Consider the following 24,025-nt stretch of genomic DNA (forward strand, 5'->3'; position numbering starts at 1 on the left):
TATAGAAGACCCTTATTTTCCAGCAGGTAATGTTCAAGAAATACTCAACTCCCAAATGATGAACAAAACAGGAATAAAACAAAAGTGCATGAAATATTGGTATATTTGATATAGCAATAAAACACAATTTAACATACATCGGCCAGTATAACGTCTAAAAAAGGCAATTTACTGTAACAGAAAATAAAACAATTTACAATAAAATAATCAGTGTGTTAAAGTTTCCTTCCGTACCTATCAAACTTAATAATTCCCAAGTTAAGAGGACATATATAGGGATAGGCCAATCATATATTCACTATAATAATCTCCAAAAATACATACGTTCTCTAATATCAGCTTCTCAATTCTATCACCTCCACTAATACTAATTCTGATAAGGGATGTTCCAAGCAATCGATTGTATCCTCTGAATCGTAACACACTTCTATATCCAATTTATAATTGTAGTTAGTCCAATTTCCCAATGTAAATGATACACTGAACCTAATCAAGAAAAATAGATCCATCCCACTACTCTCAAAGTGGGTGTATACTATATTTAACAGACCATGATCTGAAAGAGACTCTGATCTTATGTTATTCTTCCTATCTCCATTAAAGCTCTATATATAGTACATGACTAAATCATCTGTTGAGGGTCAATTAGATAGCCTTTGTATGATCAGAACGTGACAAAGAGCAATATGATGTCATCTTGCATCAAGTGAACACCCAAATATCCAATCATGGTCCGGAGGGACCTCCAGTCCCCTGCTGAAACCCAAGCACACGCCGGAAATAAACGAGAACTACAACTTGCTCTTAACTCTGTATTAGGAATATTGAATGCAAAGGTGAGACAAACTACAGTTTGCTCTTAACTCTGTATTGAGAATGTTAGATGCTATGATAAATTAAACCAAATGGATGCACCTAAAAATTAATTCTAGATATTCATCCCCTCAAGAAGACAGTTACCATCAAACCTACGACCCTGTTTCAAATATTGTTCAGTTCTATAGTGTAGTTTAGTCCATTTTGTAACAGTGAGCATAGACGGTAGATATAGTAGGCTTCCCGTCTACATAGTCTACTAAGTCTATCACCTTCTCGATTCATAATTTTCATTTGTTCAGTGGCAATGATTTGTTTAATGGCAATGATTGTCACTTGGAAATTGCTGTTAAAACAATTGTTATTCTGTGTCTACAGTAGCTTTGGCATTAGCAGGTGCTAATTTGTGCATGTGCTAATAATCATTGTCGCACAGAGTCACTAAGAGTAATACAATTAACTGAAACTTCTAAGTTACTCAGAGATTGTTGCTAACACAAATATTTGCTACTTAATTTTTGCATGTGCTTCATTGACTGAAAATTATAAGTTATTCAGAGATTGTTACTAACACACACAACTGCTACTTAATTTCTGCATGTGCTTCATGGATATACAGTGATTAATGTAACTGACTGTTACCTATTAAAGACATGGAGATTGCTGCTAACACAAAGTTCCTGCATGCGCTTTGGATCACTTATATAAGTGATCACAATTGAGAAGCCGCTATTAGAGAACTTATCTATATTTGGAGATTAATATAGTGTATATATGATTGGTCTATCCCTATATATGTCCTCTTAATTTGGGAATTATTAAGATCGATATGGAAGGAAACTTTAATACACTGATTATTTTATTGTACATTATTTTATTTTCTGGTAAATTGCCTTTTTTAGACGTTATACTGGCCGGTGTATGTTAAATTGTGTTTTATTGTTATATTAAATAGACCAATAGACCATGCGCTTTGGTTTTATTCCTGTTTTGATACAGTCCCATGCCTGCGACACTTCCATAATAAGCCAGTGAGATGGACCATCTCTATGAGTGTACTTAGCCACCTCCATCTTAGCCATCACCATGTCACCGCCTAGAAATGCCCATTGCATTTTGAAGACATTTCAGAGACTGTGCATCTCTATGACTACTGCGTATGGACTCTGGATGCATGCGCATCGCAACTTAGATTCATGTACAGAAGAAAAATAATCACTGAACTGTGTCCGACATCGGCAGTAAGAATCAGCCACTAAGTGCACTCCTTTAGTATTAAATCTTTCTATTTCTATTTACTTACCTCAACAGTAAACTGTTTTGGCTGTTTTTGGTGTCACCCTCGGAGGGGATGACACCAAAAAGTTGGCTCCTCTGTAGTGACAGGAACCGGGTGCTTCAGTGTGACATTCTCCTGCAGCACCCGGCTTCTGTCATAGAAGAGGACCCAACAGTGCTGACAGCCCAGTCTCCAGCGATGCTACGCTGCCCCCAGAGTGAAGTCATCAGGATCCCACACAAGAGCGCACTCCTTTGTTTTAGGTCACGCACCTTTTTCAGGCGGACAGGGATAGTCATACTGCACACTGGGTATCACATGACCCGGTGACGCCTTTGTTCTGGATTTATTATCTGAATTTACGTGATCCGTAAATTAATATATTTGTTATTGTGCCTAATTTGCTTTTTTTTATGTAATTTATGAACTATAGTACCATTGCCTTAATTTGCTTACTATCCGTGCTGTTATTTAATCATCTGTGCCAGAGATTTTCTTCCATACTCTGTTAATCACAATAGTGCCTCAGCCCACAACATAGTCAGTTTGTGCTTCAGTTTTTGCTGTGTTTTTATATTGCCTTGCCTATTATTTATGCATGTTATTAATGTTTGCATATTGATTGCCAGACAAAAGGAAATCTGCCGTGACAATCCCATGTATTGTATAACTTCAATTAAATCAAAACTGCTTTTGAATATCACAACTGCCTCATATAACTTGCCTGAATCAACCTAACAGATTTTTATATTTTTAGATTGCAAAAAGTACATCTTCCTGGGGTGGAAAATGTAAAACGTCAGTGTTGTGAGCACATTTGTGGTAGCCTCTGTGAAGGGAGCATGGCATTTATTAGCATTTTCCTCTAATATTGCACGGTTGTTTTTTGCCAAAGTACACAACTTATGAAAACATTTTGGGGTAATTTATCGTTAGGGGGGCAGGGGGTGTCCAAAGGATTCTTCGAGAAATCTCCACATTTCTAACCAAAAATAGGGATTTTGCAGTTTTTTTCTCCTGGTCCGGGATGGAGAAAACCTATTTCCAGTTTTCTTTCTCCATTTTCGCCTATTTGCCGTTTTTTGCCGTTGTCTGGGGGGAAAAACGTGTTTTCACCTTTTTTTGGCAAAAATCTGCCAATTTCGCTGATGGCGAAAAAAAACGTCCATTTTTGCCATTCATTGAATATGGCCCTTAATCTGTGATACCCATGGCTCCATGGTAGCCAATGGACATTGCAGTTTAGGAGCTTGGCACTAGGTGGAGCCATTCCGCACCAAAACGGAGACAAGCCGGTAGTAGAGCAGGGACTAACTGGTCTAGGCATGTGATTTTAAGACAAGGAGATGCTGAGGAGCAGTGGGCAGAGCAGGGTGAGGTGCTGCAGGTCTGCTGTGAGAGACAAAAGACTGGGCAAAGTATTATTACTGCGCATCTGAAGGTGACGGAAGCCTGCTGATGGTGCGCTGAATGGTCACTGCAGAAATGCCAGTTTAGTGTGAAACTGAGAGTAGGAAAGAGTGTGTCAGCACTGGGAGCTATGCTATGTCTCGGATCACTTTTGAGGTTCTGAGTAGAACTGAATCACAGCTCGGGTCTGCTTTAAGTTTAGTACTCAGATTTACTAAGCAAATCTCGGGTTTTGGATTGCATGTATATAAGTCCAAATTTAATGACTTTAGCTGTTTTACCAATTTTAAAGAAATCCAAAACAGAAAATAACCAAAACATTTGAGGGTGGTTTTGCCAAAATCAAAATACAGGGTTTATGCACAGCTCTAGGTAAAAGTATAGTATATTGAGACAATTGAGAGCCTGTATTTTCCTAGTTATAGCCTAAGAAAAATAAACTGTTTAGCTTTTGGAAACAGTGATTGCCCATTGCCTAGCCACTACTGCATTGCATACGACTGTGTTGAAATAGTTAAATTCCTTTTGTGTTGCAATCTTCTGTAATGTGTATGGTGATCCTTATTGTCCTACAGTATCCTGCCCTGGACCTGTCCTCCTAAACCCCTTCAATAAATCTACTGGAATATGTTATTTATCAAGGATGTCACGCTATGTCACTTTACTGTGTGTATGGGGCTGGCCTCTCTGCTACAGACTGAGGTGCATAAAGCTCATGGAGTCATTGTTAAAGAAGAAGAAAGATCAGCTGAAACTGCCATCTCAGCTGTAAGGTACCATTTACACCTAACTTGTCTGTGCCCACCATAGCACCCAGGGTATCACATATCTACCCATATTTTAGGAGAAAACAGAAATATAATTGACACCAAAGTATTAGAAGTTTGTACTTTTGTGTGCCACTTACACTTTTGCATAATGCACCTCCTAAAGATTTTTCTAAAATAAAGAGGATGTGCTCTTGGTGGACCATTGCTGTTAACTAGTGCAAACTCAATGTATTTTGAAGTGTGCATTGTAAATGAGATCCTTGAAGGCAGCTATTTTGTGGGAAGAACCAATATTTATTAGAATGTCAAATCACGAGGAACTAGTGGCATCGGATAACCCCCAAATATCAGTTAGTATATTCACCTGTTATATTGATGTCAGAGGAATCTGTCTGTAGAGAGAAGATAACGGTGTCACCATTGTCATCAGTGGCTGTGTAATACTCTGTCACCAGCTGGAAGAGCTGGGTGCTGATGGTGCTTGGTCCAGTTACATTGGGAGGAAAGTTATCTGTTGAACAAAACATAGTTTACATTCTTTAACCCACTATGTACTGGGCTATGGACCCCCGAGCAGACAGAGTAAAGTATATTAGTATATATTATAAAAGTAAATATTTGGTAGCTAATGGGAAAATGTAAACATTCCTAAATGTTGGCAATAACCATCCATCACATACATAGATGTTCTGATTTGGTCAGGACATATGCATTGTAAAGAAAAATAGTATGTTTTACACAAATTGGGTGTTGTGTACTTTAATATACAGTATCTTACTGTTCCCTGAATATGTTAGAAACAAGAAAATTATTTTATATATCTATGCCAGGCTATATTTTTGTGTGGTATGACTCTTTACATGTTTATCAATTCTGTAACATGTGAAAACGAAAAAAAATAATGACATTAAATAAAGAACTAACAAATCAATAGCATGATTTGCATACAGTACAACAGCGACAATTACTTAAAGCCTTAGGGAGAACACAGGGAGGAACATGTCTTACTTATTGTGGCCTTCTGTTCAACAGCTGAGAGGACACTGTCCAGTGTAGCTTCTCCCGCCGCATCATCTCCAGTACTCAGGATGTCAAAGATACACTCATCATTTCCATTACACGTCTCATTTGCTTTCTTGATAGTGTCAGGGTCACTGGTCTGTAGAAGCTCATCATAAAACAGTGGCACAAAGGTATTATTGTTGTAGGTGTACCAGGATTCCCCGTCTGTTTCATTGTAGATGAAGATGCTGTTCAAAGGAGTAGTTTTCCCTGAGAAAGAAAACTATTTTACAAAACGAAAGAGACAGCATATTGTAATCTGTTAACCTACATTGTGCCCATTTGCAGCAGACCACAGTGCAACATCAAGTGGGATAACATTGACTTTTATATAAATTCAGATACTACATGATTGTTGTCAGTGGCGGCTCCAGAGGTGGGGCTGCAGCACAGTTCAAATTCAAATAGGGGAGTCACACCAACTGCCAGTGAGTCCCAGCCAGCGATGTTTGGCTTTGAATGAAATGACAGTTGGTGTGACTCCCTTATTTGAATTTTGAACTGCGCTGCAGCCCCACCAATGGAGCCGCCACTGGTTGTCATCTATTTAATGATCATGAAACATTAATATCCATGTTACACCGAGGACTACTTAGGATCAGGCAATGTAATTACATAATATTAAACGTGTGATCACCTAGAAAATATACAGTATGTATGATATTGAGAATATAATAATGAATTACCTCTAAACATAAGTCCAAAACTTACATTTGTACTTTCCCTTTCAAAATAAATGTACCTAATCCAAGTATACAGTATAAAGGAATTTGGTGTTAATGATGTGTTAAGCAATGTGAGATACAGTACAGTTGCAGTGGTAAACACATTTGTATTGGGTTTATTATAACTTCATATAAACACATTGGGCCTGATGCAGAGCCGCACGCAATGCCGATGTTCACATTCAGGAATTTTTTGTTACCGTGCTTATGTGAAAATCCCTAAATACTTCTATGGAGTATGCGTTACACAGTGTGTAGGTACAAAGGCGCTGTTGAGACACGCGGTATCAGAAACATCTTGGAAAAGTGCTGGGAATTCCTGGTCGGTGACTGGGAAGTGGAGATTCAGAAGCACTGGAATGGTCTATCTAATGGGAGTGTCACTGAAGTGTTTGCCTACACAAATGCTTAGTCATTCACCCTGGAGGTCATGCTCAGATGGAAGATCTGCACCAGGTGGTACTACAGATGCTGGAAGTGGGCATCTCAGTCCTTGCACAGATGTACACCAGGGAAGCACTTTGTAACTGCATATCCATAAAGTCACAGACATGCGACCGCCAAATGGCACAGCCGCGGCCACATCAGTGTCCAGCTCTGAATCAGGCCCACAATGTTATAAAGTGTATTTGATCCTAATAGTCACTTACATGTCATTCCAATTTCAAAGATCAGGGATTCGTTGGGGAGTTTCACACCATTATATTCCAGTTTGGTACCATTGGCAGCCATTAGATCATCTGTTTTATCATCATTGAATACACCTGAAATTACATATGCATGAAAGGTTAAAAAATGAAAACGAAGGCTTAAACTTTAAAGTCTAATTACATATTTCTATTTCATACATCTGTACTTCTTATACTATACAGTATGTTATCAATTTTGCGGAATAACAATTTCTGACTTATTGAATCACATAAACACCATTTCTCCTGCACTTTGAATTGTAAAAAAATAGTATCCTTATATTGAAATACACATATCTTTAATATAATTAATCTTACCCAGAAGGCCTTTAGTTTTGTTCTTGTAAGTAGTCTCTAACATTGTGACAAAGCTCAAGGCTCCCACCTTAGCAGACACTGTGACTGAGATTCCACCATCAAATGAGGCTTCAATTTCATTGCTCGTCTTCTCCAATGTCACTTTGCTGATATATGTAGAATTATCTTAAAGGAAATAGTGCAGAAAGTGCATTAAATATTATATGTTATCCATGTATTAATAAGTATAATACACAAAGATGATTTCAATACCTGACTTCATATTGGTGCACTGCTACTGATCTTTTCTTTTTTATAATTTCTAAGGCAAAATCTGAAGGTTTTATAGACACATATTATGGTAGGCTGTTCTATGCTTGTACATCCAATTGCTGCAAGCAGCAATCAGCCTCTGAGGCAATATCACGCAAAGTGCACTTCTGGCAGTGACCGCAGCTTATTGAATTGGCCACCCCCGTGCAAGCAAAATGGTATGCTCCTGGACAGTGGAACAATGGCGGAGAATGTTATAATGTGACGAATCACAAATTACTCTTTTCAGATCAGATGGTCATGTTTGGATTTAGCGATTGCCAAGAGAATGTCTGATGCCAGGGAGTACAGTACCTACAGTAAAGCATGGAGGTGGTGGAGTTATGATGTGGGGCAGTTTCATCTGGTTTGGCATGGGTCCACTAGTTGTAATGCATGGTCACATTAACTCTGAGAAGTATAGAGAGACTTGGTGCAAAGCGTTCATTCTAGGCCAACTCGACCTCCTTCAGTGTCACAGTTGGAAACTGTAAAGGTGAAATGGCAAACATACCGCCTGCTGTTGTCCAGGAACTTGTGGATGCTTTGCCAAGAAGGGTGTCTGCAGTAATCACTGCATGTGGTGGATTTACAAAGTACTGATGTAAAATAAATCTCGTTGATCTATATGCTGTCAATGTCCAATCACTTTTAGAACACAGAAAAAAAGGGAAAAGTCTTCCCGCACTAGGTAGTATTATGTTGTAACTTGTAATGTTAGTAAATAGGAGATTTTTTCACCCAGAATATTACAAATAGAGAGTGATTATCACTCTAAGTATAGTCAGGAAATATAGTGGTGCTACCAACTGATTAAATACATATGTTCACAAGAAAAGAGAAAAGAGAATCAGTTATATTGGTGCACCAATATAACAGATTTTCTTTTCTCTTTTCTTGTGTCCAATCACTTTTGTCTACATAGTGTAGAAGATTCAGTTAAGCATTAAAGCTTCACACAATGTGGTTGCACTCTAACCAGCAATTACAGTACAGTAAAGCCACCTTTGCTTATTTCATTGTCCACGACTATACTGTACTAATTTATTTGCTTTAGCTTTTAAACCATGCATACACACATTCCTCAACAGAACCTTGCTGTTTATAGAATCGGTCCAAAGTGCACCATGGTGCAGCCCATGAAGGGAGGACCTTAACTGTTTGTAGGTGACAGATCCACTGATTCAATTCATGCATATATTCATCTATACTTCTAATAAAGTTGTATTGGTTGTGTCTGTACAATTTTAGGGAGAAATGTACTCCTTGGGACTGTGTATGAACTATGGAGACAAAAAAAATGTTTTCAGAATATTTGTTTGTCTGTCTGTCTGATGCAAAAATGCCGGAATTAATTTGAATTGTGTTTTCAATATTGTATAGCTTAGTCACCCAGAAAGTAACTGAGGTATGTGTTATCTCAATGTAACATCAGGGAGAGGAGCAATAAAGGAAAAACCAGATGCTTGACACTAGGCACGTGCAGTGTGCAGGCTCCTCAAGCCAAAAATGACTGGATGTATATAAAAATATTTATTTGGAACTAATATACATTTAGGGACTATTTATGAACTATGGAAACTAAAAAAAAATTATCGGAATTTGCACAGGCTCCTCAAGTCCAAAATGACTATATGTATAAATATATATACAATATATACATATATTGCACACCACGAATGCAAACAGTTACAGTATATATATATGCATATATAAATAGATATATACTGTATATCTCAAGATCTATTTCGCAGGAAAATCCACCTATATATTAAGCACTAGTCAGGCAGCTTATCTTGACTCATAAAGTTGTAGTATACATGTCAATCCAGTATATGGCGCACCAAGACAAATGCTACATATATTAGAGTCGCTGCTCAAGTTACTTGCAACCTTTTAGTGTTACGGTAGGTTAAGTGGCTTGCTCACAAGTTAATAGCCCCAAGCATCTTTTTATGTTAATCCCTGAAGGAAAAACTGTGAACATTGTTTACAAAGACATTTTGTGATCAATGTCTACAATATAAATATACATCACAATATTAGATACCACTACTGTATTGGTAAACTTAGTTCCGGTGAGCAATAACAGACATCCACGCAAGCAAAACTGCAGGCAACACTAGATTTATAAATATATGCAGGTACATGCATTTAAGTTTTAATATAAAGCAATCTTTGTGCAAAATATATATGTTTTATGTTGGTGAATTGTATAGTGATAAATTATAAATAGACTGCACATAATGATTAGTTGTCCTTGTGACCAACTCAAAATGCAGCACTGAAAATGTTAAAGTAACAAGTTAAGTTAAGAGCATGTAGCTCTTAAACCTGTTGTTTTTGTTACTGATTTCTGCTTGCAGTTATGAGCAAAGATGAACATACTTGCTATTAGTTTTTCTGTTCTCTTATTAATTAGCTTGATAGCTTTTGTAATACTGCATAGTGCATACTGTATGTTAAACAATTAGACCAACTATCAGTGAAGGTAAATTAACAATCAATACTAGAACAATTATAGTAATTGCATTTCTGATCGAATCAATGAAGAATTACAGCCAGGATTAAACACTATCTTACCTGGTAAAGTAAATTCTGTACCGTTTATCTTCACAATGGTTGTGTTGCTGTCGCGCAGGATCCACTCAACCTAAAACAGGACAGCTATCAGAATGAATCCACAAACTACAAAAAAGTACTTACAGTATTTACACACTTTCAGTGACATTTTGCAAATGTTGAGGTATATAACAAATATTTGTGATATGTTGTACAGGGCTTACAATCATCATTTTGTTCAATATTACATCTGGCTACTTTACAAGTAAAAAAATCAAACAAATAATCCTTACCGTGGTTTCATTATTAATTAAAGCAGCCAATCCCACAAAGTTGGTTGCCTGTGTGTCATTGCCGGCAATAGCTGTGCGTCCCTGGAGCCTAAAGATCTCTGTATCATTCTCATCTCTAATATTAGTCAAGATGAACTCCCCCAAACCATTGAATGTATACTGCACACCATCCAGAGTGTTGATGTGAGGGTCTCCAAATATATTTCCTACAATAGAAACGTATGCGTTTAGTTTGCTTGTTCAACAGTAGAGTGAATTGTTGTTGAAGATGTACTACTAATATCACCTAAAAGGACCAAAGCTTACCTGGCCGAGGAGGAACATATCCAAAACAGTAGTCATAAGGTCTTCTCCGTCTGTACAGAGAACAGAGCTGTGAAGAACTAGAGTACTTGCAGCAGTTGTTGTAAGGATCAACTTCATTTTCTATAATGACATAATAATAGCGTTCCATTAACCTGGTGTCACAAAGCAAGGTAATACCAAATATCACAGTATGTAAATTATCAATAAAATAAAACATTTGACACATACAGTAGGGCATCATTTGCTCTCCAACTGATAGTACTATATTTATTAAATGAGCCTTTTGGCTATCCGATTATAAAGCTGCAGACATATATTTGTAACACTTATTTGATCATTTGGACTACTGTAGTAAATAAAATTCCCATTGGATATATAGTTGTAAACAATGTATGAGGTGTTTGTATTTAATCCCATTTTATTTATCATTTTTACTTCTATTAATAACTGAAAAAACATTGTGCTCTCTTTAGTACATTTTTCTATTGAGTACAAATAGGGTAATGTGATGTTAGCAGTTACTACAAACACTGTGAAGTCACATCTCTGTGCTATTGTTAGATGTGACACATGCGTAGACCACTGATAATCACTCAACTGCGTGTAAAATGGCATAGCGTTCAACTCTAAATCAGGCCCTCTGTGTGCAATTGTGTACAAATCTAAATGAGGCCCATAATACAGATTATACTCTGTCAATCGAAATTCATTTGTACAAGTGGACTGTACATATGTACTCGTATACATGATTTAATTACTAACTGTAGGTAATGTACTATGCAATCACTGAGACAATGTTTTATAGGTTGTGATATCTGTTACCTTTGTACTGCTTCCTTTGCTGAGCCAGCAGCGATTGATAATAACTATAATAATAGTAGTAGTAATAATATGAGTTCCACCATCTAAGCCAACTGTTTTCATACTCCCAGGGGGTTGGTAAGTATCTCTCTTTCTCTCCATAGGACAGACTTCCCCAGTAACTGTAGTAACACCTTGTGCCTCCTCCAAACCAGGTGGAAAATGCAGTCTGGTAAGTGTAATACTGGCTGTAAGAATCTGAGGGAGGAAAATAATATGTTACTGAAAGTTAGACCAACAAAATTAATTAGCATAAAATATTTTTTCTGATCATAGTAGTTGCTTGTGGAGTAAATACTGGTATGGTACAGAGAAATGTAAATGGACAGACACAGAATGTGGCCCCTTCTTAAAGTTATGTCTTTGGGTCAGTATGAATACTGTCTATATTACTGCAGTAATTTTAAGTGTGCTTTCATCTTTTTGTCTTACTGTAGTGTACTTCTATTCAGCCTTTTTAGTATAAAGCTAGGTACAATTTTCTACAAACAAGTACAAAAAGTGTCTGGGAATGGTGCACTAATAATTATAATAAACCTTTTATTGACCAATTATTAAAATAATCAAAGGTTTACATCAAGCAGCAAAATATATGTATTAAAAGTAGGGATGTGCAGGCTCGGATAGGTTCGAGTTTGCACGCAGAGTTCGGATTTCTCCCTCCAAAAAAACGGAACTCAGAAAGAGGCTAAACGTCATCTTGCATGGACAAACATCATCATTCCTGGACAGTAAAGAGTATATATAGAAAGAACAGTTATATTAAAATATTTCTCAACTGTGTGCCTGTCTTATATCTTATTTTACTATTTTAATAAATGTTATTTGTAATTTTCATGTATGGTAATAATATAATGGTTATGTCACACTTAGGGTCATTGAGTCCCCTACTGAAGGTCTGGAAGTTGTGGTCCCGGGTCAAGGAAGGAATCAGGAGCGAGGGGCCTGGATGTTCAGTCTCCCCATCCACAAGCATCGGATGTTGACGAGAGCTGACCTAGGGTGCGGAGTCTAACTTTCCAGGAGGTGTTCACCAGTGACCCCTCCAAGCAGGATATGGATTTCAGATGCACCTGGCAAGCAGGTTGCGGTCCCCAGGTCAGGGATCTGATGCGAGTGGGAATAGAGAAAGACACACTACTTTGGCCCACTGGAAATATAATCTCTGTATCACTGGTACAGAGTAAGCACAATAGAATTGTATCCTGATTAGGTGCTGTGGGAGACCAGAGAATAGAAATCCACTGAGGAGTATGTTCTATAGCTAACACTGGAGAATGAGGATATGCTGCTGACTCGAGGAGGAGGAGGATCCGTACTTGTACACTACTGTGCGTACCGAGTACACAGGCAAAGGTATCCTGGCACACTGCTGCACCAAGAGATAAGACACTTATAAATAGCACGCAGGCAAAGGTGTTCTGTCACACTGCTGCACCAAGATATGGCACGTGTAAATAATACACAGGCAAAGGTTCTGTCACACTGCTGCACCAGGATATGGCACTTGTAAATAATACACAGGCAAAGGTTCTGTCACACTGCTGCACCAGGATATGGCACTTGTAAATAATACACAGGCAAAGGTTCTGTCACACTGCTGCACCAGGATATGGCACTTGTAAATAATACACAGGCAAAGGCACTTGAAATAGCACACACAGGCAAAGATGTTCTGTCACACTGCTGCACAAGGATATGGCACTTGTAAATAATACACAGGCAAAGGCACTTGAAATGGGATGTAGTTATGAGACGGCTGCATGGCCACCGGTCTCAATCCTGACACTACAATCCCGGCAGGGGATTTAACATAGGTGTCGAAATACTGATGTCTATGTTAATCCCGATGCCGGGACCCCGACAGGACGCCAGACCAATCGTCCAGCGCCGGAGGTAAGTAGCGATGTAGCCGGGGAAGGGGGAGTTAGGTTTAGGGACCCCCCAGGAGAGGGTTAGGTTAGGCTAGCGAAATGGGGGGTTAGGTTTAGGCACTGGGGGGGGAGGTTAGGGACCCCCACAGGAGGGTTAGGTTTATGGTGCAGGGAGGGGGGTTAGGTTTAGGCACTAATGGGGGGGAAAAAGGGTAAATTAATTACCCAACTCCTGGCGCTAATAAAAATAAAAGTAAAATTGTCAATCGTGATTAGCTGCAGCAGCTTAGAGTTTTGTGTGAATTCTAAATATAAACACATAAACAACGACACAGGCACTGCGCTGTAATCACCTATGACTGGATAATTGTTTTGTATACGATCAAACACATGTTGTATAATAAAAATATTTTTACTTCTAAAAAATGGATACACACATTACATACAATACATGAAACACATAAAAACACTTGGACATAAAAAAGGAAACAATTGAATAGATATATAGTAGCAGCATATATATTCGTATCAGAGAGTAGATCTTCTATTAAACATGTGTCTAATGATTAGAAACACATCCGTTTCATAGTATCACATCAAGGAATTGAAAAAATGCTGAATATGTCTTTTGTACATATAGTTCAGGGATACTGCATTCTGACACCTGAAATGAGTGATTGATATAGTTGTCTTTATCCTGTAGCTGTAAGGAATGATATTCGGTCCTGCTGGCGTCCCAGCAATGTTAGACTTGGATAGAAACCAGGTGTAATGTGAGACTTCTAATGTGCTGTGAAGTCTCCCCGTGGGAGAATATGTCCGTCGGCACAGATGGAGTTTAAGCGGCAGACATAAAATATCCTTCTTTCCGTATGATTAGTATAGGAGAGAGTATTTCTTACCGCTATCGCCAGCTGGATGGTAGCGCTCTCCCAAACAGATAGTTACGCTGTGGGGGGCTGAATGATAGCGCTCCGTAAGACCAATGTCTCCGCTGTCTGTGATTACACGATCGGCTCCAAAATCTATCCCAGGTACAGGTGTATGGAATGCCGCTTAAACTCCATCTGTGCCGACGGACATATTCTCCGACGGGGAGACTTCACAACACATTAGAAGTCTCACATTACACCTGGTTTCTATCCAACTCTAACATTGCTGGGTCGCCAGCAGGACCGAATATCATTCCTTACAGCTACAGGATAAAGACAACTATATCAATCACTCATTTCAGGTGTCAGAATGCAGTATCCCTGAACTATATGTACAAAAGACATATTCAGCATTCTTTCAATTCCTTGATGTGATACTATGAAACGGATGTGTTTCTAATCATTAGACACATGTTTAATAGAAGATCTACTCTCTGATACGAATATGTATGCTGCTACTATATATCTATTCAATTGTTTCCTTTTTTATGTCCAAGTGTTTTTATGTGTTTCATGTATTGTATGTAATGTGTGTATCCATTTTTTAGAAGTAAAAATATTTTTATTATACAACATGTGTTTGATCGTATACAAAACAATTATCCAGTCATAGGTGATTACAGCGCAGTGCCTGTGTCGTTACTAATGGGGGGGAGGTTAGGGTTAGGCACTAGGGGGGAGGTTAGGGTTAGGCACCCCTAAAGAAGGTTTAGGGGGGAGAGGGGAGGGTTAGATTACTTATCTCTGCTGTTGGGATTTCCTCCGCGTTGTGCTAGCGCTGTCGGGATTTGAACCAGTGGCTACACAGCCGCTAGCATTTCAATCTCATTCCCTTGAAATAGCACAGACAGGCAATGGTGTTCTGTTGCACTGCTGTACAAGGATATGGCACTTGTAAATAATACACAGGCAAAGGCACTTGAAATAGCACACACAGGAAAAGGCACTTGAAATAATCACTAGGACTCAGTACATAGGAGATGTACAGAGTATACACTGGAAATACCACTGGGAAGAGTCTCTGGAAGATTGCATGTGAAGCCTGGAACAAAGCAAACAGCAACCATCTGGGAATAACGATGTTGATCAGGCAATTTGCTGTTCACCTGGAGTCCTGTTTATACACCAAGGTAGCTGTCCACTGGATGAGCAAGTCAGCTGAGAACTGACACAGTTACCACTGGATAAGGATCTATCAGGTGATTCAGCCAAGATGACCATCGCCGCAGGAACTCCGATATGGAGGATTGCATGGAAGTCATTTGGGTCCTGGGAGAATACTCAGCAAGTCACCCACCGCTGCACCTGATGTCTTACTGCTCTCACTAATGAGGGGAATCCGGCGCTGCAGCAAGTAACAGCCAATCCCAGGCAGAATCCTGACAGGTTATTACAATAATATTGTTATTATCCTGCTTCAAGCACTACAGTAGGTAGATTTCTCTCTGAAATTAGTTGTTCTAAGTCAAGTTGTACTGTATTTTGTATGTTTTACTCAATCTGAAATATATTACATGCAACACTATTTGTTCCACATCAAGCTGATTAGCCAGTCATGAATATAGGACATCTACTATATTTAGGTAGTTATATAACTCCACAAAAATTCTTCATTAGGTTTCCAATGAAGATTTATATACAAAAATACATTTCACTTTACATTGGTTAGTCTCTTACTCGTAAGTATAGGACATCTACTCAGATTAGGTACATAATCAGGTACAGGTAGTTGTAAAACTCCATTCAGATATTCTGTGAGTGTTCTCCTAGGAGAGTTATGTCCATAAATAGGGAGTCTTGATTACTGGGGATAATCCCCCCTATAGAGTGTGTTGTAGTTCAGACTTCATTTATTAGAAGTTAATTATGTAACATTTCATTCAGCCAATATACATGGGTAATTCTAGGAGAGTTCAGTTATTATTTCTCTAGGATCTATAAATGAAAATTCTTTACAATGGTGTAATATAGTTATTTGTTCCCAACAAATTTATTTACAATGTTGTAATGTAGTTATTTGTTCCCAACAAATTACTTGAAGGGGTTCTGCATGCGGAATCAATATGATTTACCGCCGGCCGCATGGCAGACGGTTCAAATCCCGACAGCGTCTGCCCGGCACAGGAGGAAATCCTGATCGTCTAGAGAGGTTAGTATAACTAATCTAATTCCCCCCCCCCCCCAACCCTAACCCTCCTTTAGGGTGCCTAACCCTATCCTCCCCTCCAATGCCTAACCCTAATCCCCCCTCTAAGTGCCTAAACCTAACCCCACCTAAACCTAAGTCTCCTGGGGGGGTGCCTAACCCTAACCTCCCCCCGGGGGTGCCTAACCCTAACTCCCCCTTCCTCTAGCCTAACCTTAACCTCCCTGTGGGGTGCCTAACCCTAAATCCCCCCAGGAGCCCTAAACCTAACCTTCCCCTCCCCCGCGCAGCTGTCTGCGGCGGCACCCGGCATCCCTTCGATTGGGATGCCGGGCACCGGTCTCCCGGCGTAGGTAAAATGACAGGCGTGGGGATTTTGACACCTGTCATTTAATCCTTGCCGGGATTAAGCAGTCGGGAAGCCGGCGGTCGGCATTTTGTCCGCCAGCTTCCCCTGCATGCAGTGCAGGGATTGCCTGATATTGTTACAACTTCAATTGTATCTATTCAGTGGGCTTTCTACTAATTTGCATCTGTTATTTTTGTGCACATGAATACATGCAGAACTGTCCTAATACATTCTTACTATAGTCATGCCAAACAGCCCCTCTAGGTGCGCCAGGTCTCATGTGACTCTGCTAGCACTGGGCGATTTTTCGCATCTTTTTCGCCCAAAAATGCATCTTAGTTGCAAAGTGGGACACACCAGGAGACTGTGCTGATTAATTTGCTATGTGGACACTTGTATATGTGCGTGTAGCTGAGTCTCTGAATCTGCATACAAGGTGATATGATACAGCAGTCGTAGCTTTTTTCCACGCTAAGTTTGGTTTTGCTTCATTTATAGACTCGGCCTGATTCAGAGTTGGGAATCGAGTAAGAAATAGCAAGTAGCTGTGTTCCTGGACAAACCATGCTGCAATGCAAGGGGTGCAAATGCATACATTTTGTTTGCATGTGGGTTAAATACTGGCTGCTTTTGTATGTAGCCCACAAATGCTGCACATCTTTAATTTTACACTGCAATTTAGATTTCAGTTTGGACACATCCTTTAACTCTGCACATGTTACATCTGCCCCACCTGCAGTTCAGCATAGTTTTACCAAGGTGCACAGTTACTTGCTCTATCTTACTTTATTCCCAACTCTGAATCAGGCCCTCAATCACACACAGATATACAAGTGTCACATATTATTTATTTATTACCGGTTAGTTATATAGCGCACGCATATCACGCAGCACTTTACAGAGAATATTTGGTCATACACATCAGTCCTTGCCCCAGTGGAGCTTACAATCAGCACAGTCTGAATTTTCCGGTGAAAAAGACACAAAAGAGACGCCCGGTGTTAGAAGACTTGCACGGGACCTGCCGGCTCATGCTCGCCAGGCATCTCACACCACATGGCGTATTCAGGCTATGGTGTACGAGGACACATTAGTATCAATAGATTTATACACAATTCAGTCATCTAAGCACCGGGAGCTCAATATCTATGCATTAACACCAATCTGCTTTATTCAACAACTATGCAAATTACTTTTCCATATAGCTTACTTAACTGGTCTAGAACTATGGTAAAATCTCCCATAAATATAAATTGATAGTTACATATTATTTCAGCACAAGCCTTTTGGATGAAGGAAAATAGCCTTTCATTTGGGAGCATATATTGAGGTTGTGGTTACATCTGTCACAATTCTCGGAAGGTTATGGATGCGGCCTGTATTAGGGAGTTGGCTAGACCTAAGCCTGAGGCGTGGAGTCTAATGTGGTGGCGGTATTCACCAGGGACTCTCGTAAGAAGGTATGGGCTTGGCTGCGTCCGACGCACAGGTCGCGGCCCTCAGGATAGGTTCCCTTATACAGGTGCTGGTAAACTCCGGATGAAGCGGAGAAGACGTATAGCTTAGTCGACAGGTCAGGTCAGAACCAAGTGGACTTAGACGGTACCAGGGAGCAGGCATAAACAGGTCACAGGGAATAGCCGAAGTCTAAACCAGATATCAGATGCAGTACCAGGGGTCAGGCGAAATCAGGGTCACAAACTAAGCCAAGGTCAGGAACAGGTAACAGAGTATCAGAGGAACGCTGGAGTCTGGTAAATGAGCCTGATAGCAGTGGTGGTTTTCTGCACAAAGGAGTCACAGGTTAGAACTGAACTCTAGGATGCAACACTTTGCTCAGGCACCAGTGTGAGTTCTCACAGGGGATATGACTCTGCTGCAAGTCTCTGGTAGGCTGCTGAGGTCAGCTGAGGCAGGAGCACTCTCACTGGAAGAATGCTATCAGCTGACATAGTGCATGATGGTGATGTCACTGCATGGTCCCCGAACAAGGTCAGGCAGAAATCCTGACCTGCAGCAAATGGAAAGGTAAGTCACACAATTTGTGCAGTGTGACGTTACCCCCCTCCTATTGGGTGGCCTCCGGCCACCCCTATGACTTGAGAGAAAAAAAAAACTTGAAAAGATCTCTGAAGATCAACAACACTCTTCATTGGATAAGCAGAAACCATGGTGGTACTTAATGATTTCGACGAATCTTCTTGCCCTTTCGGGAACGTGTTGATCCACTCGGAAGAGACAAAATCTCTGGTTCAACGAAAACTTATTTTCTAAACATACGACCTCCAGGGAAAGGTGCTTCATCCACTACAGGATCATAATTGGAATCAAAATCCAAGTCTAGAGTCAGAATCAAATTTTTTTCCTTGGAAATAGCACCAGAAGTGGATGATGGATCCAAAGGACCAGGATACCCAGAGGAGCCTTCATGGAGAGGGGCCAAGGAAGTGACCCCAAGTCTCAATACCACAGGCTGTGGACCTTGTGCTGATCTTTAGGCTTTTGAAGCAAACTTTTTCAGTACCGCAGGCCGTGGACCTTCTGCTGATATCAATGCTTTAGGAGCAAACCTTTGCAGTACCGCTTCAGTGAAAGCTGAGAGATCTTCTAAAATGGGATCCTTGGTCTCTATGAGTGGATTAGCCCAGTCCAAAGCTTTACCCCTAAAGGCCAAAAGGAAATATTTTACCACATTGGCAGGAGTAAGTGAAGGCAACAATCCGGAATCCACATCGGAAAGATATTGATGTGCCAAGGCATAAAACTGATCTAAATCTCCATCAAAATAAACGAATGGTCGATCAACCAAACTTCTAAGCAGAGAATCAGGTGAAGGGCCCACTGCAGCAGGTATTACATTGATATGTGAGAACTGTAACTCCTTTTTGGAACCAGGAGATGGAGGGCTATCACTTGGCTGAATAGGTAGAACTGGATTTGGATTGGAGAAACTTAAACTGGCAGGAATCGTAGAGGTCAAAACCGGATTAAGACCAGACACACTGGAACTGGATAGAACAGGATGTTTAGATGACCCTTTCTGAGTCTGGACCGTACTAGTAGTCCACATGGTGACATTCTTGGGAAGTGGCAAACAGGAATCCATGTCTGTATCCATGGCACTGTGAATCCCTGCTGGGATCTTGGCACTGGAAATCTCCCCTGGGCCTGAGGCACTGGAGACCCCTTTTAGGGCTGAGGCACTGGAGACCTTTCCTGGGGATGAGGCACTGGAGATCCCTCTTGGAGCTGAGGCACTGGAGACCCCTACTGTGGCTGAGGCACTGGACCCCCTACTGTGGTTGAGGCACTGGACACCCCTACTGGGGCTGAGTCACAGGAGAACCCTCCTGGGGCTGAGGCACAGGAGAACCCTCCTGGGGCTGAGGCACAGGAGAACCCTCCTGGGGCTGAGGCACAGGAGACCCCTCCTGGGGCTGAGGCACTGGAGACCCCTCCTGGGGCTGAGGCACTGGAGACCCCTCCTGGGGCTGAGGCACTGGAGACCCCTTCTGGGGCTGGCAATTCAGGCACCTCCTCTGGGATTGGCAACTCAGATGCCTTCTCTGGGGTTGGCAACTCAGACAACTTCTCTGGGGTTGCAAAGTCAGATGCCCTTCCTAGGGCTACAGAAACAGATGCCCTCTCTGGTGCTATGAAGTCAGATGCCCTTACTGGGGCTACTGATTGAGATGCCCCCTCTGGGGCTACGAAGTGTGATGGCTTTACTAGGGCTACAGAATCAGATGCCCCCTCTGGGGCTACAAAGTCAGATGCCCCCCCTGGGGGTAGATAATTGGATGCCCCTTCTTGGATTGGAAATTCTGATGTCCCCACTGGGGCTGGGAAGTCAGATACCCCTTCCGAGGCTGGCACATCGATCACTGCTTTTGAGGCTGAAACATCGTCTGCCCCTACTGGGGTTAGAACATCGGATAACCCTCCTGGGGTTGAACAGTCAAACACATCTCTTGAGAGTGAAACATTGAATATATCTCTTGAGGCTGAAACATAGGATTCCCTTTCTGGAACCGAATAATTGGATACCCCTGCTTGTACTGGAACATCGTATACCCTTGTTGGACGAGAAACATCAGATACCCCTGCTGGGGCTTGAACATTGAATCCCTCTTTTGCATCTGTAACATTGGATACCCCCATTGGGGTTGGAATATTAGACACCCTGCTTACAGGTAGAACATCGGATACCCCTGCTGGGGTCTGAACATCGAATAATCCTTCCGGAGTCTGAGCATCGGATACCCTTGTTGGAACTTAATTATCGGATACTCCTACTGGCACTGAAACATCGAATATCTCTGCTTGGACTGAAGCATCGGATACCCTTGCTGAGGTCTGGACATCGGATACTCCAGCTGGAGTTTGAATATCGGATACTCCTCCTGAGACTGCAGGAACAGATTTCCACTGAATTTGGGAGATTTTAACACTTTCTTTTGATTTCCAGAGATGGAATTGGGTGATCTTGTCACAGGACCCCAATCTTGAACTGAAGTTCCTTTTTGGGCAACTTCCTCAGCACTCCTATTTGGAGTAGTGGAAACTGGAACAGAAGGTGACCATCTAGATAGTTTGTTGGCATTAACGCTGTGACACTGAGACTTGTCACCCTTCCTTGATTTACAGAGAGAACAGTCTTTTATAAAATGATCTGGACCCCCGCAATAAAGACACAGTTGAAATTCCTTGCACCGCTGACGTTCAACTTCTTATAGCTTGGGCCGATATTTCTCCCTTTTCTGTACAGAGGAGGAGGCCACAGTCTTTAAGGCTCCCAAATCAACAAACTCCTTGGCTTTATTATGCTTAGTTGGGGTTTTGTCAGAATCAGAAGAAATGAATTCTGGTAGAATCAGCATAATGTTGGTTAAAAGCTTTTGCAGCTGCTCTAGCATTTGAAGAAATATTTCAAGTTGTGCAGGATTCAATTTACTTGATGACTGGGAGGTCTGTGAGCAATTGTGATAATTGGTCCCTTTAACTGAATTATGTAGTTGCAAGTTACCAGCAAAATCTTCAGCAGTGAGTGGAGGTATGCAGGGGTTAACTGTGTCTGAAAAAATCCTCTGAGACTGAGAAGCCAAGGTAAAACAATCAGCCAAATATTGTAGTATACCTGCTTGTGTCATCTCAAATCTTTTCACCACATTCATAAGACCCAGACTGGGGTCTGCCACTTGAGTCTGACCAGCAGCGTACATATTTTTTGGGCCTGAGCAATCTGTCACAAGTCTCGGAAGGTTATGGATGAGGCCCATATTAGTGAGTTGGCTAGACCTAAGCCTGAGGCGCGGAGTCTAATGTGCCAGCTGTATTCACCAGGGACCCTCGCAAGAAGGTATGGGCTTGGCTGCGTCCGACACACAGGTAGCGGCCCTCAGGATAGGTTCCCTTATACAGGTGCTGGTAAACTCTGGATGAAGCGGAGAAGACGTATAGCTTAGTCGACAGGCTGGGTCAGAACCAAACAGACTTAGACGGTACCAGGGAGCAGGCGTAAACAGGTCACAGGGAATAGCCGAAGTCAAAACCAGATATCAGATGCAGTACCAGGGGTCAGGCGAAATTAGGGTCACAAACTAAGCCAAGGTCAGGAACAGGTAACGGAATATCACAGGAACGCTGGAGTCTGGTAAATGAGCCTGATAGCAGTGGTGGTTTTCTGCATAAAGGAGCCACAGGTTAGAACTGAACTCTAGGAAGCAACACTTTGCTCAGGCACCAGTGGGAGTTCTCACAGGGGATATGACTCTGCTGCAAGTCCCTGCTAGGCCGCTGAGGTCAGCTGAGGCAGGAGCACTCTCACTGGAAGAATGCCATCAGCTGACATAGTGCATGATGGTGATGTCACTGCATGGTTCCTGAACAAGGTCAGGCAGAAATCTTGACCTGCAGCAAATGGCAAGGTAAGTCACACAATTTGTGCAGAGTGTGACAACATCATTGTTTTGCAATTCTGCTCTAGTTTAAACTATTGCAGTAGGAATATTTATAATCTGAAAATTGATGCTTGAGCCACCTGTGTCTTCTTAATTGCTACTGCGTCATGTTTTCTCTATGTTTTGCAAAATCTGATCGTAAGTGTCTGCTTATTAAGGGAGCTCAATACCATAGTTTTCATTGAAATAAATGTTATCATGCCTCTATTTATTTTTATATATAACAGACTTATGGCTGATAAGTATGAAAAAATAATTTGTCCTGATTCTGAGTCAGAAACAGCTCCTTTGATGGCATGCACAGAAGTGAGTTTATGCATCTTTCCATTTTAGCAGCCAATCTCAGCTGGTGCAATGCTGCAGTTGGACGCAAAAGATTTGTCTCATGGGAGTGCTGATGGATCTCTTGCACCTTGCATGGGGCAGGTGCATCTTCTGATACTAATAATGTGGCTGAGGATGGAGAAACATTGGGCAGTGAGGCTTCCCACTTTTAAGCCATATGGACTCTTACGGAAACTCACATTAGCATAAGGTAGTAAATGTGGCTTCTGCGGCATCACACAAATACGGCCACTTTGCAACCAACTCAGAATCAGGCCCATTGTCTCTAGTACTGTTGCAGAAAACTGTTATTCAACCTTGTTTGCTTATATGAGTGGCAGGGGGACACACAATGGTGAAATAGGATGAGGAAGAAAAGATGAAAACCTTAATATAGTTCTATAGGGTTTGTCACAGGATACTATGCCACAAAGAGTAACTATGTGGTGGAAAGAGATTTGACCATCAATCTAAATACTCTAATGATATGTGATTGCAGGGTTTTGGATATTTTCATATTTGAACTGGAACAGTCGACCTGATTCAGACCCGCTCGCGAGCGCTGAGTCGATGTTGGCCCAGTGCGCATGCGCACGACGGACCCGGCTCCGTCGTGTGCATGCGCGAGACCCGTATAGTGACGGGCAAGCCGTCGCTATGGGTCTTGCTACAAAGGGGGCGTGCTGTCGATGGTGAGTGACAGCATGACCCCTTTGGTGGGCGTGCTGGGGGCATGGCTGGCCAGACAAAGGCGTTCCCATGGGAACGCCTACCGTCTGGGGCCGGCCCCACTGACATCACAAGTGATGTCAGTGGGAGTGCTTTCGGCTCTGATAGAACCAAAAGCACTCCAGGGCTTGCGGCAACGAGATCCTACCACAAGGGTCACGTCGCAAGCCCGATGGTCTTGACCATCGCGACCATCTTCCTGGCCGCTCGCTATAGCTGTGGGTGGTCACCCACAGCTATACGAGCGGCCAGGAGGCCGCTCTAAAATTAGGAAGGACGGTCCTGATTCAGAGCGAGCGCTCTGTCAGAGCGTCCGGCTCTGAATCAGG

At 41.5% G+C, this 24,025-nt stretch overlaps 1 protein-coding gene across 1 annotated transcript in view; it reads right to left on the reverse strand.

Annotated features, from left to right (window-relative positions):
* The window catches only part of MUC4 (mucin 4, cell surface associated), a 256,422-nt gene that overhangs the window by 167,080 nt on the left and 65,317 nt on the right, over positions 1-24,025 (reverse strand). Inside the window, exons 16-23 of the mRNA XM_088444695.1 lie at positions 11,344-11,580; positions 10,522-10,641; positions 10,216-10,421; positions 9,944-10,013; positions 7,070-7,234; positions 6,713-6,826; positions 5,284-5,547; positions 4,640-4,786 (exon numbers count right to left, since the gene is read on the reverse strand). Coding sequence (XP_088300821.1) covers positions 4,640-4,786; positions 5,284-5,547; positions 6,713-6,826; positions 7,070-7,234; positions 9,944-10,013; positions 10,216-10,421; positions 10,522-10,641; positions 11,344-11,580 — 1,323 coding nt within the window. The remainder of the gene's footprint in view (positions 1-4,639; positions 4,787-5,283; positions 5,548-6,712; positions 6,827-7,069; positions 7,235-9,943; positions 10,014-10,215; positions 10,422-10,521; positions 10,642-11,343; positions 11,581-24,025) is intronic.

The sequence above is a fragment of the Taudactylus pleione genome, unplaced genomic scaffold, assembly GCF_031769625.1.
Source record: "Taudactylus pleione unplaced genomic scaffold, aTauple2 ptg000372l, whole genome shotgun sequence".
In the NCBI taxonomy this organism is placed as follows: Eukaryota; Metazoa; Chordata; class Amphibia; order Anura; family Myobatrachidae; genus Taudactylus; species Taudactylus pleione.